Genomic DNA, 22322 nt, shown 5'->3' on the forward strand with positions numbered 1-22322 from the left:
ATAATGTATACAAATGGTCCCTGTGTACCTACACATGACTAGTGCCACCCGAGTACTATTACTCACAGGTGTAAAACCAACAAAGCAGTTCTTTAAAAAATATCACAGCGCTTAGTGACGTACATGCTGTAACTCCCTTGTAGAAACTTAATACAAACACGTGAGGACACAGAAAGCTAGCAGTGGGCATACATGGGAATACCACCGCCTCAATACTAATTCACAAGTGTAAAACCAACCAAGCAGTTCTTTAAAGAATATCACAATGCTTAGTGACATACATTTTCTAACTAGCTTATATAAGCTTTATACAAACATGAGAACATACACAAAGCTAGCGGTGCACCCGCATAGAAGTGCGGCCATCTGAACACGATTATTTGCAAGTGTAAGCTCAACAGAACAGTTCGTCATAGTGACGCACATTTTGTAACTGCCTTATACAAGCTTAGTGCAAGCACAAGAATGCAGAAAAATATAAATTAAAAACTTGCTTATGCATAAACAAACAGATCAACACAAATGGTAAAAACCGCTTTGAAGACAAATGTGACTGTGGCAAAGCGCAGTGCTGTGCCGGTTGAAATTGCCACCCACAAAAGTATTGAGCAATGCTTAAACCACAGGCAATAAAGTGCTGAAAGACTGCGTCTCTAACGTAACAATTTTAATTCAAATTTCTTGAATATAGGGCTCGCTTGCAGATAAGGCACCTGATCCAACTGACCTGATTTTACACCTGCTACATGCATACAATGCACTCAGATATAACTGGTAATAATAATTATAAAAGGCATTTAAAAACTTGATAGTATGATGAAGATGCATGACTAGAAAAGTTCTGTCCCCTTCGTACTTGTTAAAAAGGTGCAAGTACGACATGTTCTTTTTTTCCTCAATTTTTGCATTAATGGACAGCCGGGAACCTCGAACCGACACAAAAAAAAAGATACTGCTATGTTAATAGTGTTATGAATAATTTTTTGTGAAAGCTTTTTTACAGACAAGTTGCAATCTCGTTTCTGGAGGTTGAGCTGTATCTTGCAAAATAACTTGAAAAGTGGTCACATGGGATCATGACACTATATCATAATGTTAGTTTCAGTTGACTCTCTTGCCCTACAAGTCGCTGCTCACTGTGGCCAGTGATGCAACAGCAGTGTCTGTGTGATTTTCATCACACTTCTGTCCTATGCCATTCTTACCAGAGTTGGCGGCACATAGATACCCAAATTTCGATAGTGTTGCTTTCTCAGGTGGTTGCTTTTGATTTGCTCAATGTCAGTTGGCACTTCAGCTCCCATCAAACTTCTTTTTTACCTCTTCAACAACAACATCAACAACAATCTTATGACACCTGTGTTGTCCTTCTAGTTGCCTACAAAGACCAGTCAATCTAGCAACAACACTGACAGTCTCTACTATCTTGTAATGGGGGAGAGGTGTGTCCCACCATGTGTTCCACATTGTTGTCACTATGTGGGCTGGCTGGGGAGGCAACAACTGTAATATGTTTGCATTTGCATATATTAAAGTGATGCTTGTACTGTGTTATAACACCTAACTTAGTCTTGTACTTGCTCCACAATAACACTGGCTCACAGTCGTGGTGAAAAGCTTTTGTATGTTGAGCAAATGAGTTGTACCCACTACAAGAAAAGTCAGTGATAGCACACATGTTGCTCTACCAGGCCTGGTGTGGTTCCTTCTGACACTGCTGCTGATGCTGACGCGCTGCTGCTTGCCTCGTACACTGTTGCAGCTGCAGTAGACATGGCAGTCTCTGTATCTATTGCTGCCGTGTCATCTGTCATGGTAACTTCCAAGTGGTATCGGGCTCACTTCTGCAACAGAGATGTTGTTTGCCCCTTGAGGGCTCTCATGATCAGGGCCAATAATTTCGTAGGCATTGTCTCCTGCATCGAAGAACCAATAAGAACAGCATGAATTAATAAACATAGCTCTAAAAAGTACGGACATCAAGACTTAACCACAAGCTTTGCACATAAGTGACCGGGCTTAATGAATAATACTTGCAGGAGGAGTTACACAATTGTTTGTGTATATTACAGTAAAGCCTCATCAGAAGATATTCAAGAGGCACGGGAAACATGTCTCTCGAAACCAAACATTTTGAGACACTGAGGAGCCAGACTAGCTCACTTTATTATGCATCATCACTAAAGTATGTTTTGATATATCTGAAGGAATAAATGCTCAGGGTGGCTTAAAGGGCCCCTAAACCACTTCTCGACATTTTTTGAACATTTCAAGTAAACACGCGTATCGAAATCAGAATGCCGTCCCGATGGACGAAGCCAAATGCCAGAGTGCGTAGCACTGCCGGAGCACCACAATATGAAGAAAATGACCCCGTGTGCCTCTCTGGACCTATCCTGCACCCCCCAGTTTGTCCTGACGTCACCAGGCTGTCTCTGATGATGTCACCAGTTTCCGGTGCTGTCGATTGGTCGAACGAAAGTGTACGACTGCCGGCAAGGCCTGCAAGCAAATACACACACTCCTTCTTCCTCGTTGCGTTGCGCGCGATGCTATTGTGGGCAGCCAATGGGGGCAAAGAACAGAAACGCCAACAGAAGGGTCTCCCTATGAGGCTCTTCAACCTGAGTCACCATACAGTTCCGTTGTATTAGCGCCACCCCTCGCAGGACGACGGGCCAGCGCGGCAGCAACAGAGCTCGTTGGTGTTGGCCTGTCCCGTAACATTTGGAGGTGTACTAGGCAAGGAAAAGACGATACTGTCCATATGGCGTGTACCAGATGAAAGAGTAAAATGAGTGGGGACTACTTTTCTATAATCAAACACACGTAGCTCCACTATTACTGCACCGTTTCGAAAAATTCTCGTGGCTACCTGTTCATTGCCTTATTGTGTAGAACTGCAACACCGCAACTAAATTTCAACCTCGGTGGTTTAGGGGCCCTTTAAAGAAGGCATTCACAGCTTTTTAGTGACTGTAGATTGTGTTAGCTTCCTTCCCAACTTCTGGAATTTAAACGCTTCACTTTGCAAGCCTTGTTGCTCGCAGTACCTTTGAGGTGCTCTTAGACGCTCGTCAGCTTCAACTGCCGACACTTTCTGCCCTTCACTGTCCTCGTTGCCCTCCTTTTCTGGTTCATGCTAAAAGAGACATGCGCGATTGACTTGTGTAAGGATTGCGTGATCTTTACGCCTTTCAGAGCACACAAGGTGCACAAAGTGAATGTGTCTGGGTTGTGTCCCTTCGAAGTAGTGAATACTTAAAAAGTCATCCTTAGTAACAAAGGTGTCTCTTGTATACAGTATTGTTAACGTGGCAAACATCGGAAAACCAACCAAACCATTTTCAGATGTCTCTTACAACCAAGTGCATCTTGTAATGAGATTCTTCTGTACTGAATATTTTTCAACTATGGATCATCTGCATGTACATATAGTCACAAAGACATGTTGTGTGGAATGGCGAATCGGGAAACAGTTCGTACTCTTACTTTTTGTCCCTAACATAAGCAGCTGATAACAATATGATAAAAAAGCAGGCAATGAGGGTAGAATGGAACATAATCCTTCAGCTCTAAACAGTTTTTTGGGCCCACATCATTCCCCCATATGACATAAGGAAACAACATGATTGCAGTAATGGCTGCATGTGATCTGAGTTGATTGAAACAAACTATACGTAAGGTTGTCCTGTATGTAATTTTATCAGAGTGCTTTTTAGATGTCCTGCTGGTGATCCTGGCTGCGCGATGCTTCTCATGCTTTTTGGCACGATTCCTTTTTTTCCACTCCACTTTTTTTTTTCAGATTATCTCCCCTTTCCCTTCCCCCTTGTGTAAAATAGCACACTTGAAGTATCAAATCTGTTGAACTAACGTGTGTATCAAACCTGTTAACATGTGTGCTTCTCTGTGGTCTGTGTTGTATTTTTGCGCTGCACAATTCAATTCAAGATGAAAGATGGAACGTCCCTGCCTTTAGTTTAATTGTGTGTGTGTGTGTGTGTGTGTGTGTGTGTGTGTGTGTGTGTGTGTGTGTGTGTGTGTGTGTGTGTGTGTGTGTGTGTATATGTCTCTCTCATGTTTTGAAATATATGTACATTCAGGAGTGCCTGCATGCCCTTCTCTCCTGCTCCAGTGACGAAAAGGAGAGCCTGTTTATGTACCATAGTAAAAAATTCAAAGGCTTTCGCTGTGCCCATTACATCCCTTATCATATGGATCTGTCACAATACAGAGTAGCAGTGGTCCATAATACTAGCCCATCCGAACATAATTATAAATTAACACATACCGACATGCTGCGAAACAGCTGTTGCAAAGCCGCTGGTGAAGGCAATTCCGCAGCACTGCAGTGGTACAGCCGAGTTCCACCTGTATAGTGACAAATCCATATGCGTGTTAGCAACTCAGTAGTTGCTGATGGTTTCATAAGCTTTACACTACACAATAAAGTAATCTAGACAACTTTGTTGGAACAAATGCACATAATTAGGACACCACTTAAACACTAACACGATTAATTGCCCCCAATCTCTCACTCACTAAGGGATAATACTACTGAAACATCGGTGGAGAGCTCAGATTAACACAGCCCATAAAGGACAAGCGTTCTTTGAGGAAAACAGCTATAACAGCGGTTAGTTTTCTTGATCATTTTATGTGGTAGCTTTGATTTAAATGTCATGCAGTACTATAAAATACGAAGTGCCGCATTTCTACCAGCAGAAGGCGTCGTCAGGCTCATGGTACAACAGATTTTTGCACCGTTTGTCAGTGAGCCGACACATACAAAGAAAACCGAATCCACACATACACATACAGCGTCAAGTACACTTCTCCTTCTGAAAACGCAGCCACCAGTTCCAATGTTGCTGAAAGGAAAGGTTATATAAAATGCGAGACTGCATGGAACTGCCACTTATGACTGTAAATGTATGGTCTGCTGATTGCAGAGGTAGTCACATGCTATTTCTAGTCTCTTTTAGAAGCATTACTAAATAAATTAAAATCTATTCATAAGTCACGAATTTCATGCATCCACAGTTTGGCTAAATAACCTGTGAGAAAAAGACATGTTTACCTGGAATAGCAACCTTTTTTCCTGCTGCAAAACTTTCCTTCGAATTAATGAAATAACTTTACAGCGTCATAATGCGTTTCTCGCAACTACTTGCCGGCAGTGGCGAGTTAGTGTTTATATCCGACTCATTGGGCGACAATACTGCCAAACACAAATGCTTCACAAACACGAGAACACGTCCCTCGCAGAGAATAGCAACCATATATGCCTCTGTGAGACATGATCGCACCTTTGTGGTCAAAATGTACATTAGAACGACATCACCATCTCATTACAAAAAAAAAGCCTCCGTACAAGGCAGCCGCCAACTGCATAATGTGAAATTGCAACTGATGTCGACTTACTGGTGGCCTGTGTTTGAGTCACTTTTGGCAGTTGACTGGGTGCTGAGAAATGCACATCCTGGGTTGTCCCTGCAAAACATACAGGGTTATGTCAAATGTTGAAAATATATATATGCCGGCATTTCATCAGTCGCAAAACAAATGAGTAAACTAATAAAGAACTGTAATGTAAACAGAGTACACATCATAAGATAGGCTGTCAAGTGTTAATGCATTACGCAAAAAACCTAATGCATAGGAAAGACTATATGTATACACACGTAGCTGACACAATTTAATTCGCTCTAGGTTTTTCCGTGCAGTATATTCAAATTATGTCTCGTGGTTAGAGCAAAATTAGTGTAAATTACGAACTAAATTATCTACCCTGGAAACTTTTCTTCAATATGCACCTGTGCGCGCTTCGAACGAGTAGCGTTGTAAAATTTACGTACATGGCATTTAACATAGTTGCTGAACACGGATTTCCTTTGCCCTGTGTCGTGTACAGTGAGCTACATATATCTGCCCTCCCCCCTTTTTGTACTAGCCATAGTGCGTGCCACTGCACCTATACGCACGTCAATAAACCTCACGACACAGAAATAAAAGAAAGCACCAATCACCCATGCCTGCATGTTGTAGTGGGCCTAACCTAACCAAGCATGGGCTGTTGCTTTTTATAGTAAACACAGGCATCATGCTCATTGCAAGTATGTATCATGTCGCTAAGCAAATATGCAATTTCATTGTATCACTATTTTTTTATCACATGGATATATTTGTTGAGAGGCAAGACAAAAAGCAGTCACTTCTCAGAACTAATCAACTTTCTTAAAACACATTTTTAACTTTTCAATGACACTTGCTGCTATGTGTTTGTCTCCAGAGAGCATACTTGATTTGACTTTCCAATCAGAGACATTACATAAATATACCATGTTAAGATGACTGCCTGGAGCACGTGAGAATTTTCATCTTCGTGTAACATACTGTATCTTGATTTTGTTGACATTTGGTCAAATGGTACACCCGATATACCCACATACTAGTTTTCTTGTCCAAATAACATGCCAATGTATTTTGATTTTTTGGCATTGGCTCCTCTGCACTACGTGAAGTCACGCTGCACTGGCTCTTTCACATCCTCGTGTCCTTGCAGCTGCCTTCTTGCGTTATATAAAGCGGGTGCCTGAAAAATATTGTATGCAAAAGTCAACACAAGGGCATGGTGCAAAACAACATCAAGACAGTCAAGGCCATGGCAATAAAAAGTCTTAGCTCTTAGTCTTCCTAGTGAAATGCATGCAAAACATCCAAATGACTGCAACAGTCAACTGCTAAACTAACTTCAATTTTTAGATTTAAGCAAAAAAAAAATAAACCACAGTTCATCCTTGTTTTTCATGAATGTTAGAATACTCCTGCTAATGAATAGAATATTGGTCATTTTCAGACGTCATAGGTCTGTCATGAGTCTGGTGTATCGCAAACACCACTTGTGACACATCCTAAGCAAGTGCCCAGTGTGCCCCCCTCCCCCGCACCATCCCTGGTTGTGCCACTGCTGAAGCCATAATTTGAGGATCATAGCTGCAAACATGATGCTCAGTAGGGATGAAAATATTGTCCTTCAGCTCAAAGGATATATGGATGTGCCTATAAAAAAGGGCAACAAGGCTTGTTATGGCAAGCTTACCCACATTTCAATACTAACAAGTTCACTGCGGCCTGCATCTAAGCTTACTAAAAGGCATGAACTTATTTTCATGCATGAGGTGCGCAGTGGAGTTCATTTTTGACAGACCCGACTACTGCTGCAGTTTGAAATCTAGCATTTTAGATTCTTGTAGGCATGTAAAAGTTGCAGTTAAACCGCAGTTATTAGTTTATTACACCAACCTATTGTTCTGCGTACGACAGACTGGTAACACGGAATTAAAGCAACATTTTATTTTGATATTTTATTTCTCTACTAAAAATATTCAAGCGATAAACACATCTTCATCTGCCATGCTATAGCAAAATGCACACATTACGCTTGTAACCCCCAGAGGAAGGCTGATTTAGCTGTTCATATGACATAACTCTGACACGCCAACTCATATTAGCAAATGCACAGGCATGTCCAAAACAATAAGCGCATGCAAAGCGCCCCTGCAATTGTAATTCCACACAGCAGCCGTTATATTCGATGCCGATGCGTAACCAGCTGCTTGACAATTCACCGAGTTCGTAGACATAAGCATCCTTTCAGTTTCGCACCGTGCACGAAAACCGCAACAGGAGACAAAACCAGACCTATAATCACACCATTTCAACATGAGCAAAAACAGTTCAGTCTTAGGGATAAACACTGTGAGAGCGATTTAGTGCGCGACGGCGACGAGCGACGGCTTCGAGCGACAAAACGGGCCGTCGCTTGAACAGATGGCTCGGTTCTGGAAATCTAGAAATCGTCGCTCGTCGCCCAGAACTGCTATGAGCGACTAGCCAATAGCGCGAAGCCGGAACTGGATGTACATACATCGCTCAAATACTACCGATTGTCGCGCGGAACGAGCAAATGATTCAATTTTTATACGTGCAAGGATAAGAACGTACTGCAAGATCTCCGGAAATATTTTATGCTACATTTTATAGTAAAATACATCAACGTAAATTACTAAAGCACGCGTCAGGCGTGACTGCAGGCCTCATGCCGGCAACACCGGGGAGGCGTCGCTCAAAATCGTCGCTCGCACGGAGTACGACTTGTAGGCGACGAGCGAACGCGACAGCCATCTCCGTCGCGTCGCTTGTAGCTGCCGCGCGCAAGATCGCTTATATGGGGTTTATACTTTTTTCAGCATAAAACATGGATTCCTCATGCGTTTTCAGTAAGTTCAAGATAACGCGCCCAACTGACCTCTTGCAGCATGCAGCTGAATGCCTGCGGCAAAGTTTCTAACTAGCACTGGTGCTGCACGTAACTTCAGTGGTCGCAGATTCCCCCTGCGCGAGACACCGTCAAGCGCGCGGTTTATTTATAAAAGAAAAGCATGCTGCCAGCAAAATGACGCCTTCTGTTATGTGATTCCTTAGTTCAACAGCGTTCCGTACACAGTAGACTGCCAAACTGAATAAATTCAAACACACAAAACGCACGCTAATCACGCTCCGCATAGGCTCGGAATCACGGGCTGGTGAACCAACCATTTTAAGCGTCCTCTCGCCTGGCGTCTTATTGAACATACCATAGTTCTGGCAGCGTTTGCGATTTTTAAAGCTCTTACGGACAACGGCAAAGTGATAAAATCACATGCAGTTATCGCGACGACTGGCTTTTTAGATTGACATCGAGAGACAGCGCGTACGCTTAGGGCACATTCACACCGGCGACTGACAGTGGTCGCGCGACCAAGTTGGTCGCAAAGCGACCAGTCGCAAATGGTCGCAAACGGTCGCCTTTCTTGAAAAGCGACCATTTTGGGCCAGTCGCTCTCTGCGCGATTTTTCAGTCGCGCGACCGTGGTCGCAAAACTGATAAACCAATCAGCGGTGCACCGGAAGTGATCTTTCGTGTGTCTACATCCGGCCTCCTTTGGCGTCGCGTTCAAATTCCGCGTAGATCCCAAGAGTTCTCGCTGAGAACGATAATCTCCGGGATTGCGACTTGCGGGTCGCGCTCAGCCGGGCTTGCCGGTGTGAACATCAGTCGCCTTCGGTCGCTTTTTGATTGCGAGTCGCAAATGGTCGCGCGACCTCCTCAAGTCGCCGGTGTGAATGTGCCCTTAGTCCTTTGTCAATCGCGTCGGCTAAGCGCAGCGACGACTTCCTGGCGATAGCATGACATATACGGAGAATGTGCACCTAAGTTAGAATTCACTTACCGTGGAGGATCTGTTGTTATATCCAAGGCATGACGAACGACTGTCGTGTCTTCGTGGCGACGCGAGATGGCTAACACACGATCTCCCTCGGCTGGCCTTTGCTCGCTGCACGGGTCACCTTTCTCCGGTGCTGTGTTGTTCCGCGATCTTGAGCGCGCGCGCGCGCGGTGGAGCCACTCCGAGTGAAAAAGTAGAGCGCTCGCTACGCGTTCCTTTGAACTGCGGCGGCCTGTTCTCTTAGAAGCAAAACGATGTGTTCTTTGCTCAGCGTGCATGAATGATACATTGCCATGTTCGGGGCCAGCCACCTACAGTTGAAGCAGAAGATTACGCTACGTTTTGTTTTCTATTGCCGCAAGAGTCTCTCCTTTCTATTGTCGCAAGAGTCTTTTCACTCTCTAGCTCTGAAGGGGAGAGTGAAAAGCACATTTCACTCTCTCCTTGGTGACAGAGTGAACAATGCATTTCACTCTCCTCGACATTTTGCGAGAGTAAAACGACGCTTTGAAGAGTGAACCGGCAGCTTCACTCCTGCGATACCCTTCCTAGTTTTTAGAGTGTAGCGGCAGTGCACGACCAATATGGTACGCCAAGTAGAAACTGCACAAGGAAGACGAAGTGGCGAAGGAACCGTATGGTGAAGGTGCTGCCATGCCCTGAGCACTCGAAAGCCCACAGCAGTGCGGAAAATGCGCGTCTGAACAAGCTACTCAGGCTCGCAATAATTGCCTCATCTTACCCAAGTTCGAAGGCGAGCAGCTGTCACCCGATCCCGGTGATGCTGCAATCCTTGATTAATCTCGCGCTTCGCTCTGCTCATAGGCAGAGAGATCTGATTACCCGCTCACCGTGTATGACTCTCAGATACGTGGGCGGTGTTAGGAAGGAAACTACCCTGCTTCATGGCACGGGAAACAGCTGCGCCAGCTGAGGGCTTCCGTTCACTTATGTGGAACGCGACGCCTACCGCATAACGAGCGCCCTGCCGTGATTGCCCCAGAGCTTCGCGTAATTAGAGTGCAGAGGTCTGGCGGAACAGGAACAGCGACATGTTGTGATGGGGATCACCAGGTGGCTCTTTCAATTCTAAGCCACTCTGTTGTCAGCGTTAAGGGAGCGCAGCACGAAAAACAAATGACAGTTTTGCCAACACAATTGACGCGTACGGGCGATTTGGTCGTTAGCCGAGCTGAAGGGGTAGAAACCATGGCATCAGCAAAAAGGCTTGAAGTTCTTTTTTCTTTTTTTCTTAGCACTATTCTACAACGTGGACTTGCTTCAATACGGGTCGCAAACGCATGCCTAGTGGCTGTACTGCTTGGTTTCAGTCGGCACGCAAACGCAGAGAAGAAAAATATTTTTTTTTCGCGCCGTCATTTACTTTTAAGCTTTAGCTCTCGAGTGCACTACACAGTGAAACTGGCGGAGGCAACAACGACACTGAAGACGAAACAGTCTTTCTGATAGTGTATTTACTAGGTTTTGTTGTTTGTTGGGGCGGCAGCTTCACTATGCAATTATGTCGCTTTCATAGGCGCAGAAAACCGCCTACCCTTCAATGGTGCTCGGTAGTGCGCTTTGTCCTGCAATAACAGACAGCTATGACTCAAACTTCAATCTCCTTCGAAGAGAACGAAAGGGTAAACCTAGGGACAATTCTTAAGGCTAAACCCTCCAAGTCGAAGGAAATACCTTGAAATACCCGGTCTCGTATCTGGGCAGAGGTACGTGTCTGCGCAAAATCTTTGCAAGTCAGAGCAGCTCTGTCTTGCAGAAGTTAGAGGCGTCGATTGGCCTCTACACTTACGACAAAAGCTGTACGTACTCTTGCACATCAATCGCCGTTCCAGATGCATGTTGACGAACATCCACTAAGAAGGCAGTGATGCTATAGACCAGAATTCCAGGCGCACATGACCTAAACCCAGGCCAACAGAAATTAGCGTGGTCCGAGCAAGGACTGATAGTGAGCACGCACTGGTGCGATAAGAACAGGCTGAGCGCTATCGCTGCCGTTCGTTCGCTTATTCCCGCATTCCTCAGCAAGTGGCGGCGGTCACCTACAAGCGCTCAAAAGTTTTGGTTCGTATTCACTAAGCCTTTTGTTCGTATGTGCTCTTTGCCATTAGTCATCTGCCTTCGCTAAGGATATGTCCAACATCAGGATTGGCTGGAGTTTACTCTTGCGAACAATTCGAGCTTAAGAAGGTTTAGTGAATACGGGCCTTGATACATGCCCACATTGGTGAAACGTGTCTGTTTGTAGCGGTGCGGTATGGGCCACGTGTGTTTCATGGACTCTCGGTCATTCACTTCTTCTGCTAGGCTTCGTCAATATGTTTCTGCTATCGTGGGAGAACACGCTCGAGATCTGAGATAAACTATGAGTCTGAATCATCCTATAGTTTCCTTTTTTTTTCGGAAAGACGCGACTCATCACATTTGTTTGCGAACGCGCTATCGAGTCATTGAAGGCTGAATGGCGCATGTATAAAAAAAACCCAAACGCAAGCATCCGCATTTAACGACCGCCAAGCTCGCGTTATACTATCGCCAACGCCAAGTTATTTCTGCTTTACTTTTCTTTAAGGCATCAAGTTCCCACGAGAAAATGATCATAGTTTATTCTTGCTCGTCTTATTGACTACCGGTGCCACCTAGCATGTACTCGGCTAATGACAAATATTTCTTATTAGATATCGCATATTGGATAATGACGAATATTTCGGTGCACAACTTTGGGTTTTTTTCATTGTGTAGATCACTTTTGTTAGCTTTTTCTTACATTTTTGTGTTTTCTTTAGATTATAGCATAAACGAAGCTCATACATTATATTAGGAACCTGCGCCAACGCCAGGCATAGCTTGCGATTGCATGTTCAACGTCCGCTGAACGCACTTCTCATAGCGACAGACAATATGCTAAAGACTTGAAAACAAGATTCTTCCGGGAAAATCAATTTATGGAGGTTAGCGTCCAAAAGCAACACACAGGCTTCGCAAAGCAGCGCGGACAAAAGTATAGCCTGCTATCCTAAGTGAAAATAAGAAGGCCCGCGAGCTCGCATTGGTTTTAAGAGAGATTCCAACGCCTTTCCAAACCCACCGCGCTTTTAAGTCACTTTTTATATTCTCACCTTGGTCCTTAGCTCCTGGTTTACGCTGGCTGTTGACGTCTTCTTTTTTTTTCTTTAGCGACTCTAGTCGATTCCAAAGGCAACACAATTCTTTTTTGTAAAGCTAGGGAACAGATTAAAATTTATTTTCCCGTAACTGTAATGACGACGAAATACGCTCGGTTTCTGAAAGTTTTCACTTGGCTGAACAAAGAAATGAAAAGAAAACATGCACGTGACCTGAATTCTCTCTTTTCCTCTAGCTTGACTTACAGTAACGAATTACCGATGGAGGAGGAAAAGCAGGTGCAATATGAGATATGACGCGTAAGTAAAAGACGATGAAAGCTAAATAGAAGTGAGGCGTGCAGACAGGACACAAGAGTAGAGAAGTGGACAACACGAACGCCGATGAAAGCTACTATGTGCGCAGGCGAGGCTTCGATCGGTACTATGTGAATTTTTTTCTAAATAATGTTTGTCTTAGAATCGCTCCACCATGTTCACTCAGCGCATTGCAGGAGAAAAATTGCTGATGTAGGAGAACTTATTGAAATTTGATTATAAAGTTTATAAGTAGACCGAATAGCTGACGAATAGCCCGCGTAATTGTCAAAGTTTACTGGAAATCTTTAGGTCCAGCGAGTGTAAGCTGCCATGCTACGCGCCGACACACTATCGGAGACGTTCATTTGTTTCATTATTTCAGTTTTCAGTTTTATTTCGGGGCATATCTCACTGGCTGACGAAACAGTGATGTACTGTGCCAGAGAAAGCTCATCACAAACACTTTGCATGGGTGCTTTTGAAAGAACTCAACAAACATCTGGCGCATCAGTCATAATTATTTCGATAAGGACGATTCGTAATGTTTAACTGGTTATGTAATGACGGCTAATAAGCCCAACTTTGTTATCCTGTTCATTTGTTACTGGCAATGTTTTTCGGAATTACAGTTAATTTGTTATTCTCTTGCATACGAAGCGCGACATCGTCTCTCATATTGGGATGCCTTATATTATAACTTCGATTGCGTAGTTTTAAATTATTGCACGTGCATACCGATGGCTTAACCTTAACGAAAGCTCTAATGGCAGGCCCATAGTAGGATTTTGCTCTTTTTCCCGTTTATTTTGGTGAACAAAGTAATCAACTTCGAGTTAGGCCATCTGCGATACTGAAAATTTGGCACATACCATTGATTTCATTTGCAGAAGGCCTTTTGGCATTGTTGTTGACTCAGAAGAACAAAACACACAGCAACATTTTTATTCCCGCCTACCAGATTTGATTCCCTCGAACGAGGTAACTTGTATGCTCGACTAGGGTAACTCCATCATGCGGCTGCTGATGATACCGACAGCACATTTTATGTGACAACAATCAAATACATAACCCGTAGTCCAAATCATTACCTTTTTTTTTTCTTCAAATGCGACGCTTTCTATGGGTGAAACCAGCTCGGTTTTACTAAATGGTTACATAACACTTGCGGGTGAATGAAAATCTTTTACCCGGGGGCGCGGAGGAAGGCTTGACTGGCAACATTTAGCAGCACACAGAATGTTTTCTTAGGGAGGGGAAGAGGGGGAGCACGTGCTCGGTATGTCCCACTTGGCTACATCCGCGCACTCACGCCAACGGGACCATCTCAAGATCTTTATTAGGCTAAACCTATTTTGTGAAGCTACTCCTGCTATAGCCCTGTAAGCTGCTGAATCTATTAATTAATTTTTCAGTTACATTCCAGATGAGAACGCAATGAGAAAGACATAAAAATCCGAATACATAAGTATCGCTTGAAGGTCGATGTGAAAATGACATAAAAACGCTTACTTCGTTCAAAGTCCGGCGAAGCATAACTTCCAGTGTTCTACTGAAAAATATCGTAGTTACCAGTGCAAGAAATGCATGTATATAACATTAGAGCTCACTTGCTATCAGAGTATTCTATGGCCGTGCGGAAGAAGCACATTGTCATATCTGATTTGCAGCTAATAAGCTGATCTTTTCCATTTCTTATTGTGTAGTTTTGTTATGGATCGCCCCTAATCATTAATTTTAATTCTATTCAGCCGGTTCTGCGTCGCGGCGACCAGTGAGTGCACTCGCCCATCTATTCTGATTAATTCGTGACGCAATAATCGTACAGAAGCCTACTTACAAGCCAGCCAATTACAATCTTTTGAAACTAATCTGTACGCGATTAAAAAAGAACAAGATAAAAAGCGCGTACCCGATGATCCTCAATTACACTTACTGTCCAAGATTTCAGTTCGAACAAGGCAATAGAAGTGCGTAAAATTTTTGCGTTAAATAATAAATCGTGCTACTTTCCATAAATCAGAGGTAAATGAGACAATTCAAGAGTAAACGTAAACCACGTAACATTTTTGTTCAGTGCGGATGCGCAATATCGGTCTGAACTTAAATAACAGAGATAGGTCGGAGAAACTCAATGAAAAGACTCGCATGTGGTTCTGAATACCTCTATGTCTACCGCCGACTACATTCTTTAGGTACCAAACCTACAAAGCTTTTGGTTCGTATGTGTTGTTTGCTATTGGCCACCTCTATTTGCTTGCGATATGTTCAAAACCGAGATTCGCTATCATGTGTACTTCGGCGCGGTTGTACCACAAGTATGCTTTTGTGAATGCGTCAGTGATGGCCTTTTTTTTTTTTGTCGTACATATAGAGCATAGGTTCTTTCGAAGCGCCTGCTGCAACAACGAGAACCGTGACGAGCAGACGGTCGCGTGAGCCGGAGTGAGTGCCATAAGGTCGCGATCTATGTCTCCCACGTGAACACCTTGTAAGTCATGACGACAGGACATATCGCCCCTAGAGATACACGACCGAACATCGTTCGTGTTTTGTACATGCTGAATTTCTTGACGCGCCCTAGCTCTCGTCAGCGCCTTTTCTAGGGTCTTGAGATGCAGAATGTTCATATTATGAGGCAAAACAATTGCGTCTAGAAAATGTTATGTAGGCACCCTTTATTGCCGTCTGTGTGGGTGAGGTAGATAAATACAAAGATCAAAGTCAGCTGAAGCTTTCTTTCTTTCCTTTTCCTTCTTCTATCATATTTACTATTTATTTGGCAGTTCACTTGAAACATGCGGTCTCCGCGAGTATACTTTTGCGTGAGTATTGTGTCAGGATTTTTTCTATAATTCTTATCACTTCTTATCATCCATCTCGCAGAGTGGCTAATAACAGCGAAGGGGAAGGGGTAGGGTTTAATGCGATCCAACTCTGAAAAGCGGAATGCAGAAAATATTTAAAGATTCGTTACAGCATACGGCTTCTAGTTCACTAAATATTAATTTACCGGTGATTGTTTTCTAGAAGCGCTTAGTAGGCTAGAACGGCCTACAAAAGAGTGTTGTGCACCAATTATTATAGAAAAAGCGAGTAAACAAGACATCTCACAAATCGGAACTTCGTAAATACAGTCTCATGTATGGAGCCCCATGAAATTACGTGATGCAAGTTCTACAGTTTCCACTGATCATTAAAGAAAAAGACAACAACACTAATGAAAGAAAAAAATCTTAGCAACACGAGACCATGTATGTAACAGGCGTCTAACTTCACACTGCGCAGATGAGTATGTGCACCAACATCTCGTGCACCAAAGTCACTGCACTGCAAGACAAGCACTGCTGTTCTCACGTTCACATTCTGGGGTATTCAATTTTAGGTTGCCAGTGATATATATATATATATATATATATATATATATATATTCACACCTGTACTTCTTTGTCTTTATGGGCCACACGTTTTACCGCCTAACAAATAACAAATGTTATCGCACAGCGCAGTATGCGCCTGCATGTATCGGCTGTTTCTGGAATGTTATCGATGCTTCTATCGGCTGTCTCTGACCGAACCTTGTGTAATCTGATCGCATGTGTGCGCGACACGAATAATGTAGAACTTTGTGGAAGGCACGCGGGTCCCAGTAATTACTCTGGAACATTCGACGACTGATGTATAAAAGCCGACGCGCTTCACCCTCTGGTCAGATTTTCGACGATCGCCGACCGTGTTCGCCGCTATCGTTGTGCTGTAAGTGTAGCCTGTTTTGTGGGCACGGGTTCGCCCAATAAAAGTTAGTTTTGTCGTTCATACTATTGCTACTGTGTTCTTTGAAGTCACAACCACGTGACAATATATATATATATATATATATATATATATATATATATATATATATATATATATAGTTTCTCTAGCGAGGATGGGAAGCATCAGAAGTGTATTTCATACAAAAAGAAACCGCATGTTTCTCGTCAATGAAGTCATATTCTCGTGCAACCTGACGTTAACGTTGCCTACAAGCAGTCCTTTAGTCCAATGCACTCCCCCACGAAAAGCGCTCCTTCACGCGCGCACGCACGCGCACGCACGCACGCACGCACACTGTAGGTCACTCACTTGCTCACTCCTAAACCTTGTTGTAAATCGCGTGTAGTAGGTGCTGCTTGGAGATTTACGCGCGAAAATCATCAAATGCGCCTGTTTAAAACGGTTCAATAGGTAGAAATGTATAGCATCGTGCACTATACGTATGTCTTCAATTTTATCTGTGTCGGCGCTTGTGTCAATTGGTGTTTTATTATTATTTTGTTTATTTTGCGTGCCTCATGTGCCCAGTCAGATTATATAGAAACGCTGCTAGCGAAATTCACGATTATAAATTATCTATCTATCTATCTATCTATCTATCTATCTATCTATCTATCTATCTATCTATCTATCTATCTATCTATCTATCTATCTGTCTATCTGTCTATCTATCTATCTATCTATCTATCTATCTATCTATCTATCTATCTATCTATCTATCTATCTATCTATCTATCTATCTATCTAAACTAATATAGATCAGTCGCATAGAATTCCACAACTATATAGCTAGGAAAGCTACGGCTCAAACATACCAGCGCTTCTCTTTAGGTGGAATTAGTTATTGCGGCAATTATTGCGAAAGAAGAAATGAAAAAAAAAAGAAAACTCCTCCGCTGTTGAGCAACTGGTGCGGCCTGAGTCCAATTTTCCTGGAGAAACTTCGCAGACTCGTGTTGCATAGAGACGCGTCCTCAAAATTAAAATTCTCGGAAATGCCCTGGTTTCCCTTGTGTTCATTCTCAATGTCAGCTTGAACTATTTTTAACTTTTTCGTGACGTAGACGATTGCCTTTGTCCTCAGCAGTTCTTTATTTATTTATTTATTTATTTACTTCGAAGGCCCAGAAGGTTATTACATAAGGGGGGATGGCACACAGTAATCATGAACAAGAATGGTATTTCTTAACAAAGCAGCATGTTGGGATGGATGAAGGAAAAGCAGTCAGTCGTAAAAAATAGAGCAATTACCGCAACATAAATATAAGAAGAACGTACATGTCAAAAGCACTACGTATTGATTACACAGCATCAAATGTTACCATGGCTAAAATTGATGATCGGTCTCAAGGAAAGCAAGTAAAGCAGATTCGAAATTTGGTGGCTGTGTGTGGGCGACAATGCCAGCGGGCAGAGAATTCCAGCCATTGATCGACAAAACCTGGGCCGAATACTGATGTTCTTTCGCACGAGAAAATGTAGGTTTTATTTAATTAAATTATGATTTTATTTATTTATTTTATTTATTTATTCAATTTATTTAGTTTTCATTTTTTATAACTGAACACTTACTTTAACTTAACAGAAGCGAGCAGCAACTGAGTTTGAGTTACACCTTCAACACTCTGTGGTACGAGGAGGAGGAAATGAAAGGAAGGAAATGTAAGGAGGTTAACCCGATGCACGTCCTGCTTGTTACCCTACACGGGGAGAAAGGCTTTAAAGCACGAGAAGAAAGAAATGAGAAGGAGGGAAGAAGGTACTATCAGTGCGAATAAGTGCAGTTGTCCATTAGTTCACGCCTACAATAAGTTGCTGTGGCCAGTCAACTTCATGAACCGTAGGAATGCCCGTCTCGCTTTGTAAGCCTGCTGTTTCTGATAATGATCTGGCGTCTAATCGTTTTAACACACTCTGAACACGTTTTAACACACTCTGTTCCAGCAGCACTTGCATAGAAAGTGGCCGATTGTCCAGTTTTTGAAAAGCTTTGACAAGTTCTGGTCTCTCTGGGGCATATCTTGGACAGTGGCACAGCAGGTGGTCAATGTTTTCTTCGGTGCCACAGACCTCGCATGCTGCGCTGTCAGTCATTCCAATTAATTTAGAGTATGCCTTTGTGAAGGCCACTCGTAACCAAAGGCGGCAGAGAAGCACAGCTTCACGTCGAGGAAGTCCGAGTGGAGGTCGGAGTTGCAGGGAGGGGTTTAGTCGATGCAGTCGCGTAAGTCGTAAGTAAGCTTTCGTTAAACTACTACTAACAACAGGAGGCTCGTAACGCTTCATGACAGCTGAAGAAGTGCGATGGAATTGGCAGCTTCAGTATAGGATCAAGCCGATGGAGACGACAGTTCGAGAAAACCGGGTGTTCCACGAAGCTTGAGTCCCATTTTGAGAAAATAAACGAAGACCCCTCAGTCCTTGACAAGGGTATAATAACTGTTAAGATTTCTTTATTGCATGACGAGGCGCGGCATCATCGGCAAGGTCATTACTGACGATGCCACAGTGCACCTAAAGCCAATGGAAGGCTATGTCATGTCTATTTATGAGTGGTTGATGGAGAACTTCTCCATTTTCAAAGACCGTTTGTTCATAGGCCTTGTGTCGTAAGCCTGACTGCAGACTCCGAAGGGCTGCCTTGGAGTCACGAAAGAACGACCAACTTTCTAGGTTTTGCTTGTGCGATGTAAGTAACGTGCCGCTGGGCCCGTTTTCTTGTTCTGCTTTATGTCGGGGGCGCCTCGGTAAAATTAGGGCATGTGACAGAAGAAGCAATATCGGCGCTCAGGACTGGTTCAAACTATTCCGAATTCCTATTTACGATAGAGCTCTCGGGCAAAATTTATTCCGAGCATGTAGCTGCGGACATTATGCGAGATCGCATTGACAAGAAATAAAACTGGAATCTAATATTCTTCAGCGTCTGGCAATCGTCGTCCTAATGCTTTGTTTTGGCGTTTATTGTGGCAATAGTTTTGTAGTAGCCGGCGGATAGAGCACTATCGACCACTGAATGATGTAAATGGCGATATAACGAGAACCTTTCCGAAAGTTGATAAACGCTGCACCACTATGCCTTCGTCATGCTTCTCTACATCGTACGCTATATTCAAGCGAACTAAGTTCCTGCTGTTGGCCTTATTGAACTTTCTAATGTTTAAGAAGTGGAATTTTCTAATATAGCTTCTGTAAATCTTCCTCCGGTCCATAATGTCGGCACGTCCAGCCAGTACTGAGAATATTGGTGTTGTTACTCATGCATGTGCAAATAGCTATAATCCTATATTCTGTGTCAGCTCATCGTACTCGTGAGAAAAACATCCAATGGCCATCTCGATGGCGCGTACGGAGGGCCGCTCGTTTTCCCTCCTAGTCAAAATACTTGGTTCATGAGGCAAAGAACATGATGAGGAGATTTCAGAGACCCAGCTAATTGAGTGTTCGCCTCTATACAATGAGCGCTTCAATTATGTTTACTTTTTCTGTTTTATTCATGTGCATTGAACTGTCTCGCGAATGGTACCCCAGATGTCTAGTCCTACCACTGTCGCCTTCAGAGTCTAAGGAAGGAAAAAGTGGAGAAGGAAGGCAGGGAGGTTAACCAGTTTTGCCTAACCGGTTTGCTACCCTACACATGGGAGCGGAGCTCCTGTACCTGTATGGCTGATTGACCCAAAAATCTGTATTCCAACCCGGAGCAGAAAAACAGCTGAATAAGAGACTTCACAAGCTTGGCCATTTTACGGCCATTTCCAACCATAGCTTTTGCATTGAATTTACAATCAGCGCTGGCTGTGCGCTGTTTGCGACTGGCTGCTGTAAACTAAATTGGCTTTCTCTATATTTTTTCTCGTTTTTTTTCTTATTTTAATGCTCAACGGCTAGCTTGAAGATACGGGTTAAAGTCCATCTTCCAGTTTTTTTTTCTGAAAGTGAATGTCACTCTCTCGCTATTTCTTCGTTGGCTAGAACTGCCAACAAACAAATTTTGCAGTGTCTTTGATGCAGAATCACAAAGGAAACCTTTTGCGCGCCCTGCGAAAATCAATTACTTTTCGCACTACGTCACGCACTTAGAAAAGAAATACATATACGGTTCCTGGGAGACGAAATGGTGGTGTTCGCGGCATGAACAATATAAATGGTCGCGCTTGCTTTGCAAGTGTGACGCACAGGCAGCTTTTCTTCGCAAGACGTACGTTGTGAAACTCCACTTTCGCTTTGCGTGTTATTCTGCCTCACTGTGCGCCGCTTGTTCGCCGGTCTCTGACTGCGATTCTGAACTTACATACTGAGTGACGTAACCATAGAGAATAAAGTATGTTAAGCTCCTCTGATAATTGGCACTCGAGGGGGGCCCTGTCGGCAGATTTCGCAAGGCTGGATCGGTGCGTGAAGCGAACGAGATGGTAAAGATTGTAATAACATGCTTTTCTCCGTATCACGTCTTTCTAATTAGCTCATTATTTACTGCTTCGGACCTCGTACGTAATCCTCCATAAAATACGACGAGCTAAACGCGCACGTCAGTTTAACTCCCGCGCTGCCTATATGGCGCAGCAAAACAATCATATTCGAAGTGTTCTTGGGATAAATCAGCGTGCGCCTTTGTACGTCTAGTTTCTTCGTAGCCTTGTTTAACTTTGACCGACAACGCCGTGGCACTGAGCGTAACTACGCTCTACGTACTCAAAGAAATCAAGTCGCAAGGTAACACCTGTACGTGTAATGTTACACACGTATAATGCAGAGCCCACAGACCTCATAATGAAAAAAGCACATGGTATTCAAACACTTCTGATTTTCCTAAGTTTTCCATATTTGGATTGAACCAATCTCGAACAACTGAGCACGTGCCCAGGTCATGTGCACGGCTTACATAGCACAGAAATTTGACCGACAGGGCGTGGAGCCAGTGAGCGTATTTATTGTTCCGGGTAATAAATGAATAAATTACGACTCAAAAACACTCCAAAAATATCGGCTCATAGGCGTTAAAGGACACAAATCAGTTAAACGAATAGGGAGTAGTATTCAAGGGCTGCTGTCATCTTCTTAAATTTTTAATAGTTAGGCTACTCAGTTCCTGGTCCAGTGGGTATGTGGCACAGGGTATGTGGGCATGTATTCATTCTTGGACAATCATTCCACACAGGTGGTGCCGTGAGTCAGCCAAGTCTGTGCGGTTTGCTCAAGTCACCACCTATCTAGGCTGTTTACCCGGCTGAGTTTATCAGAGAAACGCTAAGGAACAGCTTCCTCAAAGCTCTGACTGAGGGCTTGAACCTCATCTTTATTTGATAAATAAAGTTTGTTGCTTCTCCAGATTGGGTGTGTGGCCCTGTTATACAAGCGGTATGCAATGTTTAAATATATTTAAATGTGTGTCGTACTGCTCTGTCCGTACACCACTCGTCTCGTTTGCTCTTCCGTTCACCGATAACAGAGAGAGAGAAAATAAAAAGAAGGAGAGAGATGCTGCCTCGTTTGCTACCCTAGACTAGGGGAGGAGGAAGTGAGAAGCAATAAAAATGGAAGGAAAGGGGAAGGAACCGAATGACAAGTGATGCGAAAGCACTGATAACAAAATTTGCCGCGGGTTCAGAAAAGGTTGTCGAGGGCAGTCGTCATTAAAAAGTGCAGAAAGCATCACATAGCCTTCTGTTGGTTTATTTTTTCGAATAGTTCGTGGTTACAATGTTCGTTAGTCCCTGAGCGCTCTGTTGTCCAGTCTGCTTAAGGCGGCGCGCAAAGCCTGTGTTTGGCCATCACAAGAAGGACACTA

General features: G+C 43.4%; 1 protein-coding gene across 3 annotated transcripts; it reads right to left on the reverse strand.

Moving 5' to 3' along the window:
- Positions 1-486: 486 nt before the first annotated feature.
- Positions 487-9620, reverse strand: LOC142575331 (uncharacterized). Of its 3 annotated transcripts, none has more exons than XM_075684599.1 (5): positions 9279-9607; positions 6345-6598; positions 5428-5496; positions 4295-4374; positions 490-1916 (listed from the first exon to the last, which is right to left on the reverse strand). In XM_075684599.1, exons 2-5 carry the CDS (start codon positions 6419-6421, stop codon positions 1804-1806), a joined length of 339 nt encoding a protein of 112 aa, XP_075540714.1. In that variant the 5' UTR covers positions 6422-6598; positions 9279-9607; the 3' UTR covers positions 490-1803. The 3 variants fall into 3 exon arrangements, 2 of the variants coding, with proteins under 2 accessions (XP_075540714.1, XP_075540715.1); XM_075684600.1 differs by having other exon boundaries at positions 6452-6598; positions 9279-9605; XR_012826627.1 differs by lacking the exon at positions 4295-4374 and having other exon boundaries at positions 487-1916; positions 5428-6598; positions 9279-9620.
- Positions 9621-22322: the final 12702 nt, after the last annotated feature.

The sequence above is a fragment of the Dermacentor variabilis genome, chromosome 3 (genome assembly GCF_050947875.1).
Source record: "Dermacentor variabilis isolate Ectoservices chromosome 3, ASM5094787v1, whole genome shotgun sequence".
Classification (NCBI taxonomy): Eukaryota; Metazoa; Arthropoda; class Arachnida; order Ixodida; family Ixodidae; genus Dermacentor; species Dermacentor variabilis.